This window comes from Panulirus ornatus, chromosome 19 (assembly GCF_036320965.1).
Source record: "Panulirus ornatus isolate Po-2019 chromosome 19, ASM3632096v1, whole genome shotgun sequence".
NCBI classification, from domain to species: Eukaryota; Metazoa; Arthropoda; class Malacostraca; order Decapoda; family Palinuridae; genus Panulirus; species Panulirus ornatus.
The window spans coordinates 10241377-10263568 of record NC_092242.1 but is presented as its reverse complement, the minus strand read 5'-3'; the positions used below and the strand labels follow the sequence as shown (position 1 = coordinate 10263568).

General features: G+C 40.1%; 1 protein-coding gene across 12 annotated transcripts in view; it reads left to right on the top strand.

Moving 5' to 3' along the window:
- The window catches only part of LOC139755383 (uncharacterized), a 102489-nt gene extending 80526 nt beyond the window's left edge, over positions 1-21963 (top strand). For all 12 annotated transcript variants that reach the window (XM_071673619.1, XM_071673622.1, XM_071673615.1 and 9 more), the window contains 4 exons: positions 1584-1874; positions 4509-4697; positions 14286-14442; positions 19250-21963. In XM_071673619.1, coding sequence (XP_071529720.1) covers positions 1584-1874; positions 4509-4697; positions 14286-14442; positions 19250-19449 — 837 coding nt within the window. In that variant the 3' untranslated portion in view covers positions 19450-21963. The remainder of the gene's footprint in view (positions 1-1583; positions 1875-4508; positions 4698-14285; positions 14443-19249) is intronic.
- The last annotated feature ends 229 nt before the right edge of the window (positions 21964-22192 follow it).

The window sequence follows — 22192 nt, the reverse complement described above, 5'->3', positions numbered from 1 at the left end:
ATAATGCACCCTCATCAGAAACCCCCTTTCACCATATGACTTGCTTCAACCCCAAGGGTCCATATGCTGTTGAGTTCACTGTCAAGTAACCAAGCACTCTGCTTCAAACAGATCCTCCCCATTGAAACACTCAATTTTTTCAGTGTCATTCCTGTGTTGCACTTCATTACTATGCTTTTTTTTCACATTTACTCTTGCCATTTACTTGAAAGACATTAAACAAAGGAATTGGACATGAATGCCCTGCAAGAAAGATCAAGAGATTTTACATTGTTCTTCCCAGTGAGAAAACGAATATGCTTGGAGTGAGGTTTGAAGCCTTCAAAAAGAAACTTGATGGATAGCTAAAAGATTATAACCAAGAACACATAATCACAATGCTTGCTGCCAAAAGGCTGCAACCTTGTGAATCAAGAGAGATATACAGTCTGCTCAAGGCAGTAGTCCTACCTGAGGCAAAATATAGTCACAGGATCATTTTGGTAGCTACTTAGGTAGGTATGAAAATGGTTGGAGGTCAGCTAAGTGGACTGTCAGAAAACAAAGTATAATGCCAGCAGCTGTCTGTGTAAATCTCTGATGCCCTTTGGGAACTTCCTCAAGGGAGTGGCCATGGCAAAATAGTCTCCATAACTGGTTAACTCCAGTGACTTCTTAACCTTTAGTGCCTCACATTTTTCAGGCCATTGGCTGGGCAACTGTAGCACATTGTTTTCAGAGGCTTTTACCTATTTTTCCAACTGACCACTTCTTAATATGTCTACCTAATGTTCCTGCCTAATGCTCCAATGTACTACTAACTAATACCCCCACTAATGTTCCTACCTAATACTTTTACCTAATTTTTTACCAAATGCTCTTGGCTAATGTTCCTACCTACAGATTCTGTCTGTTGCTTTCACCATTTTGCAAAAAGGCAGGACTAGTGCATAGCATTCACCACAGAAAAATCTAGAGAATGAGCTGTGTGGGTTAAGTGTTGTCAAGTGTTAGTTGGGACAAGACAAGATTGTATATATTGTGTACAGAATGGCAGCAGTCCATATGTGGGTGAGGCAGAAAGAAAAACAGCTACATGGGTCAAAGGAGTGCAGCTTGATACCCACTGAAGTGCTGGCTTACTATACAGTTATCACTAACCATCCTGATACCTGGGCTGGTAGTACCATGAATGTACCTCCCTGATCTGTGGCTGCATACCAACAACAATCCACACCAACAAAAATTGTAACGACAAATATTGCAATGATAATTATAGCTTCCAAGGAACTTTAGATAAACTTAGATTCAAGAGCACAGAGTCCAATAAGCACTTACAGTGCTACCACAAGAAAAGCATTCTTTCTTTTTCCGTCTTCTGATGCCAAGGAATTACATTGATTTTTTTGAATCATATTGTATTTAAGTTTACATCCTTTTCTATGATCTTAGGGGAACTGAGGTGTGGGCTATAGAGGATGATAGATTCTTCATTTCTGTCAGTTTAATACCTTTGCAATATGATAATTTTTGTTATGCATATGTTTTTAAATTTGTTTACCTGCATTTTCTACAAGAGAGGTAAATATAAAATTTTCTTTCAGCGGTCTATCATGGCAGGAGTGAGCCCAGCAATCCAGTCTTGGTCCGTTAACACCTCTGTAATGCAGCTCAGATCCATGATGAGTCGAATGGTCATAACAGATGATCACATCCGACGGTATGTTGTGTCCCCAGATGAAGGACGAAGGATGGAAGAAGAACGTAATCGCAGGCAGAGAGCAAGTGGATCCCCTCCCACTCATCCAGCTCCCCCACCTGCAGCTGCCAGTGAACAGACACCTGTCACAGATAACATTGTTAATGTAGCTCCTGCCAATGGGCCTGTAGTGGAGGTAGGTTAGCTGTTGTATTAATTGGCAATTTTCTCATTTATTTCATAGTTTGAAGTTTACCATAACCATTTGACTGTGAATCAAAGCCTGTATGTTAAAGACATACATATAGACATTCTTGACTTTTCTCATGTATCATATTAGTGACTCAGGCTAATTCAAACTCATATCATTGAATAACTCTGAACTTTTTAAACAGAAGGTAGCTTAGACTCCATCAAACTAGAAAGTCATACTACCCTGTTGTGGTCACCTCAGACAACCAGCAATTATGGATTCAGCAGTAATGAACTGAATTCACCAATCCAGGCACACTCACTCATGTTTAACTTGTGATTGACTTTTACCCTCACACCCAGAAATAACTTGTCATGCTGCAGTTGACAAAACATTTACCTCATCAGGTAGAGCTGTCTGTTCCCCATAGTGCATTTAACAGTTTTGAAGAAATATAAGTTTTCTACTAAGCCATGGAGGTAAAACATATAGGTTCAACCCATAACAACATCAATCACATTTTGTCTTTAATTATCAGAATTTGAATTATATATTCTTAAAAGAAATTGAAAGCCATGCTTCGATTTCATTTTCATAGTAGATCGCTTTTTCCTGTGTTAGCGAGGTAGGACCAGGAACAGAGGAAGAAAGGCTGCATGCGTTTATATCCAATCTCTAGCTTGCCTGTGTATGATACCAAAACCACAGTTCCCTTTCCTCAACCAGACCCCACAGACCTTTCAGTAGTTTACCCTGGACGCTTCACATGGTCTGATTCAATCTATTGACAGCTTGTCATCCCCAGTACACCACATCATTCTAATTCACTCTTTCCCATGCATGCCTTTCACTCTTATGCATGTTCAAGCCCATTCACTCAAAATCTTTTACACTCCATCCTTCCATCTCCAATTTGGTCTTGCATCCCCAGTACACCACATCATTCTAATTCACTCTTTCCCGTGCATGCCTTTCACCCATCCTTCCATCTCCAGTTTGGTCTCCCCATTCTCCTTCCCTCCATTTATGATGCATATATCTTCTTTGTCAACCTTTCCTTAGTCATTTTCTCCAAATGTCCAAACCATTTCAGCAAACCCCTTCTGCTGTCTCAACCACACTCGCACAGCTCATTCTTTGTAACTAGATTTTCCAGTGTTGAGTGTTATGTGCTATCCCTACCTTTTGGCAAAATGGAAGGAGCAATAGATAGAAGTGGTAGGTAGGAGCATTTAGGTAAGAGCATTAGGTAGAGTAGTAAGTAGCTACATCAAGCTGGAGCGTTAGGTAATAGTAGTCAGTAGGTCTGTTAAGAGTGAGGCAATAAAGGCTAAGAAGTGGCACGAGAGTTTACTAGTTAGGGAGACTCTCTTTCCATTGATATTCCATTGGAGGAGTTCCAGAAAGGAACAGGCATCAGAGATATAGATAGATAGACAAATTATCCATTTTGAGTACATTTCAGATTAAGCTGTTTATAATTTGAGTTGGCTGGAATCAACGAGTGATAAACTTGTGTAAACAAAATTATACAAGCAAGTCAGGTTTTGCAATATATGTGATCAACTCTGAATCAACTACATCTCAAGTTCACCAGTACAGCAGGGGTTGTTTAACTCCAAATCTCTTTCACCCACAGGCAAACATTATGCTTCTCTGCTCTTGAAATTAATTAGTTCTTCCTTAGTCACAGACTGGTATAGTTTTGGCTTTCCTTAGTATTGAGAAACTGAAGGAAACAAATGAAATTAAATTCTATTAAGAGAATTGTTTAATAATCTTTAGGACTGACTTGGAGCTATATGGAATGGAGCCCTATCGTAGAATCCCAATATATTGTTGGTTCTGTTCCTCTTTAGTCATCCCCAAAATGAAATGCGTTGTTGTCTTTGTCTTTCTGAAGTAGTTGCTGAGTAGCATAAAGATCATCACTTAAACCCATAACTAGGAGTCCTAGCATCCAAAAAATTGCCTAATGACTTTAGTCTACTGTGTTAATAGTTATGAATGCATGTGGGTGATATGATCCAGCAACTAAATGTGGTAGATATATATTTCTTTTTTATATATGTTTATCATTTTCTGCACTGCAAGGAAGTGCCAGGAACATTAAAAAAAAATGGCCCCACTTGCTCAAATTCATTCTCTAGTTGACATGTATAATGCACCTTGACTTTTAGAGTTGAAACCTTTAAGATGTACATGGTTTGTTACTTGTAGAAAGGCAAGCATTGAAATAACTAGTTACTTTTTTTTTTTTTTAGTGAACTGAAGTCACTTGGGTTCATGATTGATGAGCATCAGGTCTCTAACTACAGAAGAGGTGATCACATTTTGGTTGAATTACTATCAAATGAAGTTCTATCCTGCCTATTTCATAGATGACTTAGTTGAACAATAGGCCTGTGTTTTCACCATTTGAATGTTTAGATAGAGGAGAGTGTCTTGGATTTTAAGACTTAATATCCATTTGTTTTGTTAGTAGAACTTCTTAGCTGTGTTCAGATTTCAATAAAAGATTTTTGTTTGAGGTTAGAAGTAAGCTATGAAACATGTTAGGGACTTCAAAGTACAATATGATATAAAACATTTATATAAACCCCAGTAATGACAACCAGTGCCTTAATTTTGACCCAGCCTATGGAAGTGGAGGAATTAGGTTGTATGGAAGAGGTAACGACCACGGTCATGGAGCCAAAAATAAAAATAACTGTAGAAGGAGCGACTGGAGGGACTGATGAGGAAGAAGAGGAAGACCCTTTGTCAGAAGAACCACCAATCATCATCAATGGAGGTCCACAACCTTGGCACTCAGCAGTCCCACAGGTAATGAGATAATGTTTATTTAATGAATACTATGGTGTATGGTCCACTGGTTATCATCTCTCTCATGTTACTCACTTCTGATCCTGCTCTCAGGGATTTTGGTGAATCATTTGCATGTCCTTTAACATCTCCAAAGCATTTGGTAGGATTTGACGTAAAGTTTTGCCATCTGAACTTCTTTCTTTATTATCTTCACATCTATCTGCTCTCTAATGTGTAGCTTGGTATAGTCTTTGATGGAGTGAGATCTTTCTCTTACCTTGTCAGCAGTGGTATTCCTCAGGGTTGTGTCTTATTGCCTACCTCCTTTTTATCTCTCATATTATTATTTATATCATACTTAACTGATGTCTCCCGCGCCAGTGAGGTAGCACAAGGAAACAGATGGGGAATGGCCCAACCAACCCACATACACATGTATATACACAGATGCTCACACGCGCACCTAAACATACATATACATTTCATCATATACGTACACAGACATATCCATACTCACTGCCTTCATCCATTCCCATCGCCACCCCACTACACACAAAATAGCCCCCCCCCTTCTCTCTCTCTCTCTCTCTCTCTCTCTCTCTCTCTCTCTGCAATGCCAAGAACAGACAAAAAAAAGGCCACATTCATTCACACTCTGTCTCTAACTGTCATATATAATGCCCCGAAACCACAGCTCCCTTTCCACATCCAGGCCCCACAAAACTTTCCATGATTTACCCCAGACACTTCACATGCCCAGGTTCAATCCATTGACAGCACATCGATCCAGGCATACCACATTGTTCCAGTTCACTCTATTCCTTGCATGCCTTTCACCCTCATGTATGTCCAGGCTTTGATTGCTCAAAATTCTTTTTCACTCCATCCTTCTACCTCCAATTTGGTCTCCTGCTTTTCCTTCTTCTCTCCACCTCTGACACATATATCCTCTTTGTCAATCTTTCCTCACTCATTCTCTCCATGTATCCAAACCATTTTAAAATACCATCTTCTGCTCTCTCAACCACACATCTCTCTTACCCTTTCATTACTTACTCAAACTATGTCACACCACATACTGATGTCTGATGTCTTTTCTCAACTGGAACACTCTCAAGGGGGTGGCAACAGCAGTAGAGTCTCTGTAACTGGTGAACTCCATTGCTGCTGCTTAACCTTTGGTGCCTCACCCCTAACAGGTTGCTGGGGGAGGGCAACTCTTGTGCAGTGTTCGGAGAAACTTCTATTGAATATTCTTACTGACTCCTATTACATAATGCTCATTCCTTATGTTATGTTTTACTACTACAACCAAATGTTTGTAACTAATGCTCCAGTCTAAATGTTCCTTGATACTACTACTACCTGTTGCTGTTTCTCCTAACATTTTGCCAAAAGGCAAGGCCAGCACATAGCCAAGGGCTTATCTGTCTCATTTTTCACCTCTTTCATTGTTCTCATATATAACTTATTAGGGCCAGCTATTTTATTTACTTTCATTCTGTTTATTGCTGAAAGTATGTCTTCGGCTTTTTTTTTTTTTTTCTTTTTTTTTTTGCTGTCTCCCGCATTTGCGAGGTAGTGCAAGGAAACAGACGAAAGAAATGGCCCAACCCACCCCCATACACATGTATATACATACGTCCACACACGCAAATATACATACCTACACAGCTTTCCATGGTTTACCCCAGACGCTTCACATCCCCTGGTTCAATCCATTGACAGCACGTCAACCCCGGTATACCACATCGATCCAATTCACTCCATTCCTTGCCCTCCTTTCACCCTCCTGCATGTTCAGGCCCCGATCGCACAAAATCTTTTTCACTCCATCTTTCCTCCTCCAATTTGGTCTCCCACTTCTCCTCGTTCCCTCCACCTCTGACACATATATCCTCTTGGTCAATCTTTCCTCACTCATTCTCTCCATGTGCCCAAACCATTTCAAAACACCCTCTTCTGCTCTCTCAACCACGCTCTTTTTATTTCCACACATCTCTCTTACCCTTACGTTACTTACTCGATCAAACCACCTCACACCACACATTGTCCTCAAACATCTCATTTCCAGCACATCCATCCTCCTGCGCACAACTCTATCCATAGCCCACGCCTCGCAACCTTACAACATTGTTGGAACCACTATTCCTTCAAACATACCCATTTTTGCTTTCCGAGATAATGTTCTCGACTTCCACACATTCTTCAAGGCTCCCAGGCTTTTTGCCCCCTCCCCCACCCTATGATCCACTTCCGCTTCCATGGTTCCATCCGCTGCCAGATCTACTCCCAGATATCTAAAACACTTTACTTCCTCCAGTTTTGCTCCATTCAAACTTACCTCCCAATTGACTTTACCCTCAACCCTACTGTACCTAATAACCTTGCTCTTATTCACATTTACTCTTAACTTTCTTCTTTCACACACTTTACCAAACTCAGTCACCAGCTTCTGCAGTTTCTCACATGAATCAGCCACCAGCGCTGTATCATCAGCGAACAACAACTGACTCACTTCCCAAGCTCTCTCATCCACAACAGACTTCATACTTGCCCCTCTTTCCAAAACTCTTGCATTTACCTCCCTAACAACCCCATCCATAAACAAATTAAACAACCATGGAGACATCACACACCCCTGCCGCAAACCTACATTCACTGAGAACCAATCACTTTCCTCTCTTACTACACGTACACATGCCTTACATCCTCGATAAAAACTTTTCACTGCTTCTAACAACTTGCCTCCCACACCATATATTCTTAATACCTTCCACAGAGCATCTCTATCAACTCTATCATATGCCTTCTCCAGATCCATAAATGCTACATACAAATCCATTTGCTTTTCTAAGTATTTCTCACATACATTCTTCAAAGCAAACACCTGATCCACACATCCTCTACCACTTCTGAAACCACACTGCTCTTCCCCAATCTGATGCTCTGTATCATGCCTTCACCCTCTCAATCAATACCCTCCCATATAATTTACCAAGAATACTCAACAAACTTATACCTCTGAAATTTGAGCACTCACTCTTATCCCCTTTGCCTTTGTACAATGGCACTATGCACACATTCCGCCAATCCTCAGGCACCTCACCATGAGTCATACATACATTAAATAACCTTACCAACCAGTCAATAATACAGTCACCCCCTTTTTTAATAAATTCCAATGCAATACCATCCAAACCTGCTGACTTGCCGGCTTTCATCTTCCGCAAAGCTTTTACTACCTCTTCTCTGTTTACCAAATCATTTTCCCTAACCATCTCACTTTGCACACCACCTCGACCAAAACACCCTATATCTGCCACTCTATCATCAAACACATTCAACAAACCTTCAAAATACTCACTCCATCTCCTTCTCACATCACCACTACTTGTTATCACCTCCCCATTTGCGCCCTTCACTGAAGTTCCCATTTGCTCCCTTGTCTTACGCTTTTTATTTACCTCCTTCCAGAACATCTTTTTATTCTCCCTAAAATTTAATGATACTCTCTCACCCCAACTCTCATTTGCCCCCTTTTTCACTTCTTGCACCTTTCTCTTGACCTCCTGTCTCTTTCTTTTATACATCTCCCACTCAATTGCATTTTTTCCCTGCAAAAATCGTCCAAATGCCTCTCTCTTCTCTTTCACTAATAATCTTACTTCTTCATCCCACCACTCACTACCCTTTCTAATCAACCCACCTCCCACTCTTCTCATGCCACAAGCATCTTTTGCGCAATCCATCACTGATTCCCTAAATACATCCCATTCCTCCCCCACTCCCCTTACTTCCATTGTTCTCACCTTTTTCCATTCTGTACTCAGTCTCTCCTGGTACTTCCTCACACAAGTCTCCCTCCCAAGCTCACTTACTCTCACCACCCTCTTCACCCCAACATTCACTCTTCTTTTCTGAAAACCCATACAAATCTTCACCTTAGCCTCCACAAGATAATGATCAGACATCCCTCCAGTTGCACCTCTCAGCACATTAACATCCAAAAGTCTCTCTTTCGCGCGCATGTCAATTAACACGTAATCCAATAACGCTCTCTGGCCATCTCTCCTACTTACATACGTATACTTATGTATATCTCGCTTTTTAAACCAGGTATTCCCAATCACCAGTCCTTTTTCAGCACATAAATCTACAAGCTCTTCACCATTTCCATTTACAACACTGAACACCCCATGTATACCAATTATTCCCTCAACTGCCACATTACTCACCTTTGCATTCAAATTACCCATCACTATAACCTTGTCTCATGCATCAAAACCACTAACACACTCATTCAGCTGCTCCCAAAACACTTGCCTCTCATGATCTTTCTTCTCACGCCCAGGTGCATATGCACCAATAATCACCCATCTCTCTCCATCAACTTTCAGTTTTACTCATATTGATCGAGAATTTACTTTTTTACATTCTATCACATACTCCCACAACTCCTGTTTCAGGAGTACTGCTACTCCTTCCCTTGCTCTTGTCCTCTCACTAACGCCTGACTTTACTCCCAAGACATTCCCAAACCACTCTTCCCCTTTACCCTTGAGCTTCCTTTCACTCAGAGCCAAAACATCCAAGTTCCTTTCCTCAAACATACTACCTATCTCTCCTTTTTTCACATCTTGGTTACATCCACACACATTTAGACACCCCAGTCTGAGCCTTCCAGGGGGATGAGCACTCCCCGCGTGACTCCTTCTTCTGTTTCCCATTTTAGAAAGTTAAAAAATACAAGGAGGGGAGGATTTCTGGATTATATTTTTTTATTTCTTATTTTGCTTTGTCGCTGTCTCCCGCGTTTGCGAGGTAGCGCAAGGAAACAGATGAAAGAAATGGCCCAACCCACCCCCATACACATGCATATACACACACGTCCACACACGCAAAATATACATACCTATACATCTCAATGTACACATATATATACACACACAGACACATACATATATACCCATGCACACAATTCACACTGTCTGCCTTTATTCATTCCCATCGCCACCTCGCCACACATGGAATACCATCCCCCTCCCCCCTCATGTGTGCGGGGTAGCGATAGGAAAAGACAACAAAGGCCTCATTCGTTCACACTCAGTCTCTAGCTGTCATGCAATAATGCTCGAAACCACAGCTCCCTTTCCACATCCAGGCCCCACACAGCTTTCCATGGTTTACCCCAGACGCTTCACATGCCCTGATTCAATCCACTGACAGCACGTCAACCCTGGTATACCACATCGATCCAATTCACTCTATTCCTTGCCCTCCTTTCACCCTCCTGCATGTTCAGGCCCCGATCACACAAAATCTTTTTCACTCCATCTTTCCACCTCCAATTTGGTCTCCTACTTCTCCTCGTTCCCTCAACTTCTGACACATATATTCTCTTGGTCAATCTTTCCTCACTCATTCTCTCCATGTGCCCAAACCATTTCAAAACACCCTCTTCTGCTCTCTCAACCTCGCTCTTTTTATTTCCACACATCTCTCTTACCCTTACGTTACTTACTCGATCAAACCACCTCACACCACACATTGTCCTCAAACATCTCATTTCCAGCACATCCATCCTCCTGCGCACAACTCTATCCATAGCCCACGCCTCGCAACCATACAACATTGTTGGAACCACTATTCCTTCAAACATACCCATTTTTGCTTTCCGAGATAATGTTCTCGACTTCCACACATTCTTCAAGGCTCCCAGGATTTTCGCCCCCTCCCCCACCCTATGATCCACTTCCGCTTCCATGGTTCCATCCGCTGCCAGATCCACTCCCAGATATCTAAAACACTTTACTTCCTCCAGTTTTTCTCCATTCAAACTTACCTCCCAATTGACTTGACTCTCAACCCTACCGTACCTAATAACCTTGCTCTTATTCACATTTACTCTTAACTTTCTTCTTTCACACACTTTACCAAACTCAGTCACCAGCTTCTGCAGTTTCTCACATGAATCAGCCACCAGCGCTGTATCATCAGCGAACAACAACTGACTCACTTCCCAAGCTCTCTCATCCCCAACAGACTTCATACTTGCCCCTCTTTCCAAAACTCTTGCATTTACCTCCCTAACAACCCCATCCATAAACAAATTAAACAACCATGGAGACATCACACACCCATGCCGCAAACCTACATTCACTGAGAACCAATCACTTTCCTCTCTTCCTACACGTACACATGCCTTACATCCTCGATAAAAACTTTTCACTGCTTCTAACAACTTGCCTCCCACACCATATATTCTTAATACCTTCCACAGAGCATCTCTATCAACTCTATCATATGCCTTCTCCAGATCCATAAATGCTACATACAAATCCATTTGCTTTTCTAAGTATTTCTCACATACATTCTTCAAAGCAAACACCTGATCCACACATCCTCTACCACTTCTGAAACCACACTGCTCTTCCCCAATCTGATGCTCTGTACATGCCTTCACCCTCTCAATCAATACCCTCCCATATAATTTACCAGGAATACTCAACAAACTTATACCTCTGTAATTTGAGCACTCACTCTTATCCCCTTTGCCTTTGTACAATGGCACTATGCACACATTCTGCCAATCCTCAGGCACCTCACCATGAGTCATACATACATTGAATAACCTTACCAACCAGTCAATAATACAGTCACCCCCTTTTTTAATAAATTCCAATGCAATACCATCCAAACCTGATGCCTTGCCGGCTTTCATCTTCCGCAAAGCTTTTACTACCTCTTCTCTGTTTACCAAATCATTTTCCCTAACCCTCTCACTTTGCACACCACCTCAACCAAAACACCCTATATCTGCCACTCTATCATCAAACACATTCAACAAACCTTCAAAATACTCACTCCATCTCCTTCTCACATCACCACTACTTGTTATCACCTCCCCATTTGCGCCCTTCACTGAAGTTCCCATTTGCTCCCTTGTCTTACGCACTTTATTTACCTCCTTCCAGAACATCTTTTTATTCTCCCTAAAATTTAATGATACTCTATCACCCCAACTCTCATTTGCCCTCTTTTTCGCCTCTTGCACCTTTCTCTTGACCTCCTGTCTCTTTCTTTTATACATCTCCCACTCAATTGCATTTTTTTCCAAAAGAAGTAACAGAGAAGTGGGTCAGGTGAGAATATTCCCTCAAAGGCCCAGTCCTCTGTTCTTAACGCTACCTCGCTATCGCGGGAAATGGCGAATAGTATGAAAGAAAAAGAAAGATATATATATATATTTTTTTTTTTTTTTTTTTTTTTTTATACTTTGTCGCTGTCTCCCGCGTTTGCGAGGTAGCGCAAGGAAACAGACGAAAGAAATGGCCCAACCCCCCCCCCCCCATACACATGTACATACACACGTCCACACACGCAAATATACATACCTACACAGCTTTCCATGGTTTACCCCAGACGCTTCACATGCCTTGCTTCAATCCACTGACAGCACGTCAACCCCTGTATACCACATGACTCCAATTCACTCTATTTCTTGCCCTCCTTTCACCCTCCTGCATGTTCAGGCCCCGATCACACAAAATCTTTTTCACTCCATCTTTCCACCTCCAATTTGGTCTCCCTCTTCTCCTCGTTCCCTCCACCTCCGACACATACATCCTCTTGGTCAATCTCTCCTCACTCATTCTCTCCATGTGCCCAAACCATTTCAAAACACCCTCTTCTGCTCTCTCGACCACGCTCTTTTTATTTCCACACATCTCTCTTACCCTTACGTTACTTACTCGATCAAACCACCTCACACCACACATTGTCCTCAAACATCTCATTTCCAGCACATCCATCCTCCTGCGCACATCTCTATCCATAGCCCACGCCTCGCAACCATACAGCATTGTTGGAACCACTATTCCCTCAAACATACCCATTTTTGCTTTCCGAGATAATGTTCTCGACTTCCACACATTTTTCAAGGCTCCCAAAATTTTCGCCCCCTCCCCCACCCTATGATCCACTTCCGCTTCCATGGTTCCATCCGCTGACAGATCCACTCCCAGATATCTAAAACACTTCACTTCCTCCAGTTTTTCTCCATTCAAACTCACCTCCCAATTGACTTGACCCTCACCCCTACTGTACCTAATAACCTTGCTCTTATTCACATTTACTCTCAACTTTCTTCTTCCACACACTTTACCAAACTCAGTCACCAGCTTCTGCAGTTTCTCACATGAATCAGCCACCAGCGCTGTATCATCAGCGAACAACAATTGACTCACTTCCCAAGCTCTCTCATCCCCAACAGACTTCATACTTGCCCCTCTTTCCAGGACTCTTGCATTTACCTCCTTTACAACCCCATCCATAAACAAATTAAACAACCATGGAGACATCACACACCCCTGCCGCAAACCTACATTCACTGAGAACCAATCACTTTCCTCTCTTCCTACACGTACACATGCCTTACATCCTCGATAAAAACTTTTCACTGCTTCTAACAACTTGCCTCCCACACCATATATTCTTAATACCTTCCACAGAGCATCTCTATCAACTCTATCATATGCCTTCTCCAGATCCATAAATGCTACATACAAATCCATTTGCTTTTCTAAGTATTTCTCACATACATTCTTCAAAGCAAACACCTGATCCACACATCCTCTACCACTTCTGAAACCGCACTGCTCTTCCCCAATCTGATGCTCTGTACATGCCTTCACCCTCTCAATCAATACCCTCCCATATAATTTACCAGGAATACTCAACAAACTTATACCTCTGTAATTTGAGCACTCACTCTTATCCCCTTTGCCTTTGTACAATGGCACTATGCACGCATTCCGCCAATCCTCAGGCACCTCACCATGAGTCATACATACATTAAATAACCTTACCAACCAGTCAACAATACAGTCACCCCCTTTCTTAATAAATTCCACTGCAATACCATCCAAACCTGCTGCCTTGCCGGCTTTCATCTTCCGCAAAGCTTTTACTACCTCTTCTCTGTTTACCAAATCATTTTCCCTAACCCTCTCACTTTGCACACCACCTCGACCAAAACACCCTATATCTGCCACTCTGTCATCAGACACATTCAACAAACCTTCAAAATACTCATTCCATCTCCTTCTCACATCATATATATATATATATATATATATATATATATATATATATATATATATATATATATATATATGTATATATGTGTGTGTGTGTATGAGTGGATGGGCCATTATTCCTCTGTTTCCTGGCGCGAGCTCACTGATGCGGGAAATGGCGATCATGTATGATAAAAAACGTAATGATATATAGCATTAATTGGATGGCCTTGATTAGGGCATCAGCTGTCCATACCATCTCAGCTAACAAAAAAAAAAGTGAGAGATAGATAGTCATGAAAGAAAAGTGAAGGGAGAACTCAGAGAGATTTTTTTTAAGATTGTAGGCTTACTGTAAGGTAATGTGCTATGGGTTTTTTTATTTAGGTAATGAAACTACAGAGGTAGGAGGTAAAAGGTAAAAACTGCTTTTGACTCCTGTATTTCAGCAATGGAAGCATTTGTAACAGAGCTGACTAACCTTTTATCTTCAGAAATAACAGGATGTTGTAAAATAATTTTGCAGGACTGGCTTCCTGTAATAACGAGGGATGTGGAGCGACAGCGTCGAGGGGTACCAGACACAAGTTTAAGTGATGCTTACTTGTGTGGTATGCCTATGAAACGTCGCAAACTAGCTTCACAGCACAAGCCCCATGGCTCTGTTCAGCAAGTTGTACAAGGTTTGTGTTTCTGATATTCCACAGAATTTGATCTTTCTCAAATAGTTTTTAATTTTTTCACTGAATGCCAAGCCTTCATTGAAATTATGGAGTAGAATGAAAGAGTGGGCTTGGGGAGTGTGTAGACAAGGAGTAATTGCCCATTTACCAGTCAAGTCCTGCACAGACAGTTAGAATATCATGAATCACTACAGCAATTTTATGTAAAAGCCATAAGAGATGTTTGCATTTGCTATCTGAAATTCATATTACTTAAGAAATTATTCAGGTACCCAAGTAGGATATGTAAGAGATATTACTAAAAGCTCTGTATTTTCTTAACTTTCAATAAATGTTTTGATTGTTTGGATGGAGCATGGACCAATTTCTTCACCATGAAATATTTTTTGCACAAGACAAGTCACAAAGGATGCCTTTAGTAGCCAGTTCATTGATTTAGCATTGGTCAGCCAGGATGATTAAGTAATTTTCCTGTACTTGATGTTCCACATCACATGAATTTCCACTCTGCACACCTTTGTCATATGCATATGCTATTAGTTTTCTTACTTGCTCTTGGACTTTATGCCTATATAAGCTTTCCATCATCTTATGGTTTAGTTGTAATTATTTATTTATTTATTTATTATACTTTGTTGCTGTCTCCCGGGTTAGTGAAGTAGTGCAAGGAAACAGATGAAAGAATGGCCCAACCCACCCACATACAAATGTATTTACATACACGTTCACACACGCACATATACATATCTATACATTTTAATGTATACATATAAATACATACAGACATATTCATATGTACGCATGTACATAATTCATACTTGCTGCCCTTATTCATTCCCGTCGCCACCCCGACACACATGAAATGACAACCCCCTCCCCCCTGCGCACTTGTGGTGGTAATTATAACTATTATTATCAGTATTGATACGATTGTTATTATTATAATTACTGGATTGTTACTGTTAGCTCAAGGAATATGGTGGATGGGCAGGAGTGTGAGCTTGGGAAGGAGACCTGTGTGAGGAAGTACCAGGAGAGACTGAGTACAGAATGGAAAAAGGTGAGAACAATGGAAGTAAGGGGAGTGGGGGAGGAATGGGATGTATTTAGGGAATCAGCGATGGATTGCGCAAAAGATGCTTGTGGCATGAGAAGAGTGGGAGGTGGGTTGATTAGAAAGGGTAGTGAGTGGTGGGATGAAGAAGTAAGAGTATTAGTGAAAGAGAAGAGAGAGGCATTTGGACGATTTTTGCAGGGAAAAAATGCAATTGAGTGGGAGATGTATAAAAGAAAGAGACAGGAGGTCAAGAGAAAGGTGCAAGAGGTGAAAAAAAGGGCAAATGAGAGTTGGGGTGAGAGAGTATCATCAAATTTTAGGGAGAATAAAAAGATGTTCTGGAAGGAGGTAAATAAAGTGCGTAAGACAAGGGAGCAAATGGGAACTTCAGTGAAGGGCGCAAATGGGGAGGTGATAACAAGTAGTGGTGATGTGAGAAGGAGATGGAGTGAGTATTTTGAAGGTTTGTTGAATGTGTTTGATGATAGAGTGGCAGATATAGGGTGTTTTGGTCGAGGTGGTGTGCAAAGTGAGAGGGTTAGGGAAAATGATTTGGTAAACAGAGAAGAGGTAGTGAAAGCTTTGCGGAAGATGAAAGCCGGCAAGGCAGCAGGTTTGGATGGTATTGCAGTGGAATTTATTAAAAAAGGGGGTGACTGTATTGTTGACTGGTTGGTAAGGTTATTTAATGTATGTATGACTCATGGTGAGGTGCCTGAGGATTGGCGGAATGTGTGCATAGTGCCATTGTACAAAGGCAAAGGGGATAAGAGTGAGTGCTCAAATTACAGAGGTATAAGTTTGTTGAGTATTCCTGGTAAATTATATGGGAGGGTATTGATTGAGAGGGTGAAGGCATGTACAGAGCATCAGATTGGGGAAGAGCAGTGTGGTTTCAGAAGTGGTAGAGGATGTGTGGATCAGGTGTTTGCTTTGAAGAATGTATGTGAGAAATACTTAGAAAAGCAAATGGATTTGTATGTAGCATTTATGGATCTGGAGAAGGCATATGATAGAGTTGATAGAGATGCTCTGTGGAAGGTATTAAGAATATATGGTGTGGGAGGAAAGTTGTTAGAAGCAGTGAAAAGTTTTTATTGAGGTTGTAAGGCATGTGTACGTGTAGGAAGAGAGGAAAGTGATTGGTTCTCAGTGAATGTAGGTTTGCAGCAGGGGTGTGTGATGTCTCCATGGTTGTTTAATTTGTTTATGGATGGGGTTGTTAGGGAGGTAAATGCAAGAGTTTTGGAAAGAGGGGCAAGTATGAAGTCTGTTGTGGATGAGAGAGCTTGGGAAGTGAGTCAGTTGTTGTTCGCTGATGATACAGTGCTGGTGGCTGATTCATGTGAGAAACTGCAGAAGCTGGTGACTGAGTTTGGTAAAGTGTGTGGAAGACGAAAGTTAAGAGTAAATGTGAATAAGAGCAAGGTTATTAGGTACAGTAGGGTTGAGGGTCAAGTCAATTGGGAGGTGAGTTTGAATGGAGAAAAACTGGAGGAAGTGAAGTGTTTTAGATATCTGGGAGTGGATCTGGCAGCGGATGGAACCATGGAAGCGGAAGTGGATCATAGGGTGGGGGAGGGGGCGAAAATTCTGGGGGCCTTGAAGAATGTGTGGAAGTCGAGAACATTATCTCGGAAAGCAAAAATGGGTATGTTTGAAGGAATAGTGGTTCCAACAATGTTGTATGGTTGCGAGGCGTGGGCTATGGATAGAGTTGTGCGCAGGAGGATGGATGTGCTGGAAATGAGATGTTTGAGGACAATGTGTGGTGTGAGGTGGTTTGATCGAGTGAGTAACGTAAGGGTAAGAGAGATGTGTGGAAATAAAAAGAGCGTGGTTGAGAGAGCAGAAGAGGGTGTTTTGAAGTGGTTTGGGCACATGGAGAGAATGAGTGAGGAAAGATTGACCAAGAGGATATATGTGTCGGAGGTGGAGGGAACGAGGAGAAGAGGGAGACCAAATTGGAGGTGGAAAGATGGAGTGAAAAAGATTTTGTGTGATCGGGGCCTGAACATGCAGGAGGGTGAAAGGAGGGCAAGGAATAGAGTGAATTGGAGCGATGTGGTATACCGGGGTTGACGTGCTGTCAGTGGATTGAATCAAGGCATGTGAAGCGTCTGGGGTAAACCATGGAAAGCTTTGTAGGTATGTATATTTGCGTGTGTGGACGTATGTATATACATGTGTATGGGGGGGGGGGCATTTCTTTCGTCTGTTCCCTTGCGCTACCTCGCAAACGCGGGAGACAGTGACAAAGTATAATGAAAAAAAATAATATAATTACTTTCCAAAAGTAAGACCGGAGGAATGAGGCAAAAGAGAATTTTTCGTGGAAGGGTAAGTCTTTTCTTGCTGATGCTCCCTGTCTTAGGTGAGAAAGAGCAAATAAGTTTAAGAAAAATATTTTTTTATTTTCATTATTGCAAGGCAAAGTACCTGTCTTTGCTCAGGCTGAAGTATGTTATTTTTACTTGTATCAATTTTCAAAGTTGTTTCACAAATGTAACATATTGTACCCAGATCCACACCCTTGGCTTTCCCTCAGGATGCATGCAAAGTTTCAGCTTTCCAGCTGCCATTGCCAAGCAGCTACAGCGCTAGCACACACAGACACAAGGATCACACCTAGGTGCACACTCTTGGGGTTCCCATAGTATGCATACAGAATGTCAGGGTCTAGCTGTCTTTGTCATGACTGACACAAATTAATGACTTTTTACTTTGGAGACATTATGTAACAGAGAGAACACAGTTTAAGGGAAAGAGGTCCTGTAACAAACCTTGGATTTTTAAAAGAGATTGAGCTTTCTCTTAGACAAAAGGGAAGGCTGGGTGCATTATGTGTCTGGACTGCCAGAAAGCATTTGGGCTGTCAGAAAGCATTTGACACTGAACCACTTGGGGGATTGATTAACACTTTAGATCACCCGGAAGAAATGGGGAGATTATCATCACATTGTAAGGAAACAAAGGATGCATGTCAGAGGTGTTTTATTCAGTGGGGTTGAGTTGACTATTAGAGTGCCACAGCATTTTGTTCTAGGACTATTACTCTTCCTGATCTACATGAATAATTTACTTGAATGTATGGACTCCTTCCTGAATATGATGCAAAGGTCATGAAGACTGCATCATCATACAATGAGACCTAAACAGACATCTAAGTTTGTTGATGAAATTCAGCCTGAGCAAGAAAAGAATTAAGTAAAAAGGAATAGGACCAAGTAATGGAAGGCCTCGGGATTATCATTATTATTATTAATATTATCTAGCCAGAAATAAGCCTTAGAATTATGTGTGTGCGAGAAGGATTTGGGAGTTGACATCATCCTGCACCTGTCGCCAAAGTTGCACATTAAGAGAATGGTTGAGGGACAGAGTGTTGGCAAATATTTGATTACTTCGGGAAATATTTGGCAAGAAGGCAGAATATAGGTATACATAAGTTAAGAGGCTGGAGCCGAAGTTTATCCTTAGTGTTGTCTTTACAACAAAAAGTGAAGGAATGCATTTCATTGGTGATTGGATGCATGACATATTTATGTTCATTCTACCTTATGACTTTCCTATAAAAAATTTCCTTCAGGTTTATTGATCTTGCAAGATATTTTTTCTGTCTGTTTTCTCTCCACCTTGTCCTTTTATTCTACCACCTTGTTTGGACCTTGGGTCTGAATATCTATGTAACTCACACACACACTCTTTCTCCGAATTATTGATTATTATTATTAGATTTTTTTCCACCAGACACACTGCGACACAGCATGCGAGGTGCAGGTGTTAACCGTGTAGTTATGGATAGTGTAGCCGGTGAAGCAGCCAGTCAGCTTGAAGAGCCATTTGCTGTTCACATGCGCACCTCACTCAGGGAACGGCTGATCCACAATAAGGATTTTCATCCTGAGAAATTTCCTAAAAGTGAGGAGCATATACGGAAAGAAAAGTGATTATGTAATATCTATTTTAGTGGATTAGAAAGAAATTTTGCAGTGGGTTTTCTGCATCAGTCAAAAGCAGTATGACTTTGAAATATGGGTGTATGACTGAAAAAAAAGAAATGTAAGAAATAGCTCAAGACTGTATTGAAGAGATTGTGTATTTCATCAGGTTTGAATAGTTTGTTGAAGTTTTATGATCTTTGTGACTGGATTCAACACTGAAAAGATTTTTGCATAGAAAGAATGACTTTAAAGTGATGTGTTTAGCCGAGTAGGCTTTGGGTGAAAGGAAATTATAAGAGGTTAGCAAAGAAAGAATGCATTAATTTTGCAAACTTTTGCTGTGACTATAAAAGATCTTCAGATGAATACCTTTAGGAGTTGCGTGTGATTCACCAGTACCATTACTTACCTGGATATTTGCCTTATGGGTTCTGGGTAAGGTGCTGTGCTGGTATCATATAAAGATTTCATTTATATACAGCACACCACTGATACTGTATAGTCAGCAGTTTCTTTTCTTCATAATTCTGTGATGAAGATGATTTAAGGACCCCAAATGGTGCTTAGGTTGTGCCTCAGAAGTAAAATCTTTGAAGCATTAATGTTTGGGGACTTAACGGTTTAGAGTATGTCTTTGATCTGTATTTCTTTTTATCACCTGCTAGGTGTCAACATTGCTCCTAGATATCTTTAAAGGCATTAAAGTATTAAAGTTGCTTTGGTGTTTGAATATTTTTCCTTTATTTCAGATCATCTGTTTAAAGGAATTATGATTAATGAAAAAATGTTTTCTGTTCCTCAGTAAATGGAAGCAATTTGAAAAAGCTTGTTTCTTTGAAATACAAAAATTGCTTCATTATTATTTGCAAGATTAAATGATGATTTCTCTATTTTATATGAAAGCAAATGATTAGTATATGGTGATATTAAAATGTAATCAATGTGACTTTAGCTGAGTACCACTGGCATTCTTGTGGTATTACATTCTCTGTAATGGATTTTTATTTTCTGGGAGGTAGGATTTTCTTTTAAAAAATCCTATCAATGATTACTTAGTTTTTAGTTTTCCATAAAAAGATCTCAGCTTTTTGCCCACTTCAGTTAGTTTTTACTTTCTTAACAATTAACCTTTGTGAAATTCCTTTGACAGTTTGGCCCAAACTGTTTGAATATTATTTTTCTTAAGATTTTGTATTCCACAATCATATCTGTACAACTTAACTATAGAAAGATTAAGAAATTCTTCAGTTAATTGTTGGAGAGACTATGTAGGTAAAGAAAAATGACACTCAAATATTGCTCTAAATGAATGATGATATTTTCAAGCTTGCATTTGTATGACAACAATCAAGTACACCATTTCAAATGTTAGAACTAAAAGCGATTTTATTGATGCTGCAGGCTGTGAATGAAAAATCTTGTTGATGTGTATTGGTATTATTAAGACGACCCTGTTAATTTAAGTGGGAATATATGTATTAGTTTAAGTGTATAACAGCAATAGGGTATACAGTAAGTGGTAAGTTTCATAAGCCAAATTAAGTGGTAAGTTGCATATACTAAATTAGGTCGTAAGTTGCATAAACAAAATTGTCTGCAATGATGAAAACACTTATCTGACTGTTAGCAGTTGCAGCTTGATTTACTCATCAGTATTGTAAGTCTGTAAATGTTGTTGTTTTTCTTACTGTAGCACATTTGAAAAGTGTATTCAAACTATCAACTGTACGTAGTATAGTTACTGTAAAACTTTTAAAAACACTGTTACCACTCATCTGCAGTCATCCACTCTCATTTCTCACACACATTAGTTCATTCTCTTCATCATCTAAGACCACTCCATGTTCTACCGTTTATTATATTTAAAGGTGCTTTTAGCCACTTTCTTAGTATTCTTTTCATATACAGATTTGTCTTTCATTCTATCCATATTTAGCTTCATCATTCATTCACTAAATTCATAAGCCCACTCTCCTTTAGATCTGCTCATTTTGCATTATGACTCCAGATCGTAATCTTAAAGGTAAGTTCTCTATATAAGTTCACCCATTCTCTTTAGAATTATGCTGTTATACACCCATTACCATGATGTCCCTCATTAATATACTCACACATTATTCTTTACTTCCCTTGTTGCTTGCTGATAACAAAGAAAATTATATGACCCATGTATTCTTGTGGAACACCACGAAACTATATTTAAAACTAATAATGATAACATTTGTTACCTAAAGTAGCAAGATGGGAAGTAATAAGTAAAAGGTTATAACTGAGTGAAAATATTGTCAGGTTGAAGATAGGCTTACATAGTACTTCACCATGGGATGAAAACAACACATGAATATGTTATAATGATTCTCAGACAGGGTAAATGAGTATATAGTTGATGCTTAATGGAAACAATTATTATAATAACCTTCTAGTTCTAATTACACAACTTATTTGATTTGCCTTTTTTTTTTTTTTTTTGCTACATCATGATAGCAAAAATTTCAAGATTTTTTTTTTTTTTTTATAAAACGAAACCCTCTCATTTGTAATACTTGAATGTGATATGTTATATTTAGTACCGTTGAAATTTATGAAGGGTTTACTTTATTTACAGGTTGTTAGGGTAAAAGTTATTTCAAGCTGCAACTGTATTGTGGTGACTCTAGTAACCTTTAGAGGCAAGAATTTTAGTCTCCTGTTTCAAGGTTTCAAGATTCACACTGTTTCTGAGAATTTTTTTACACACTAAATACAAGAA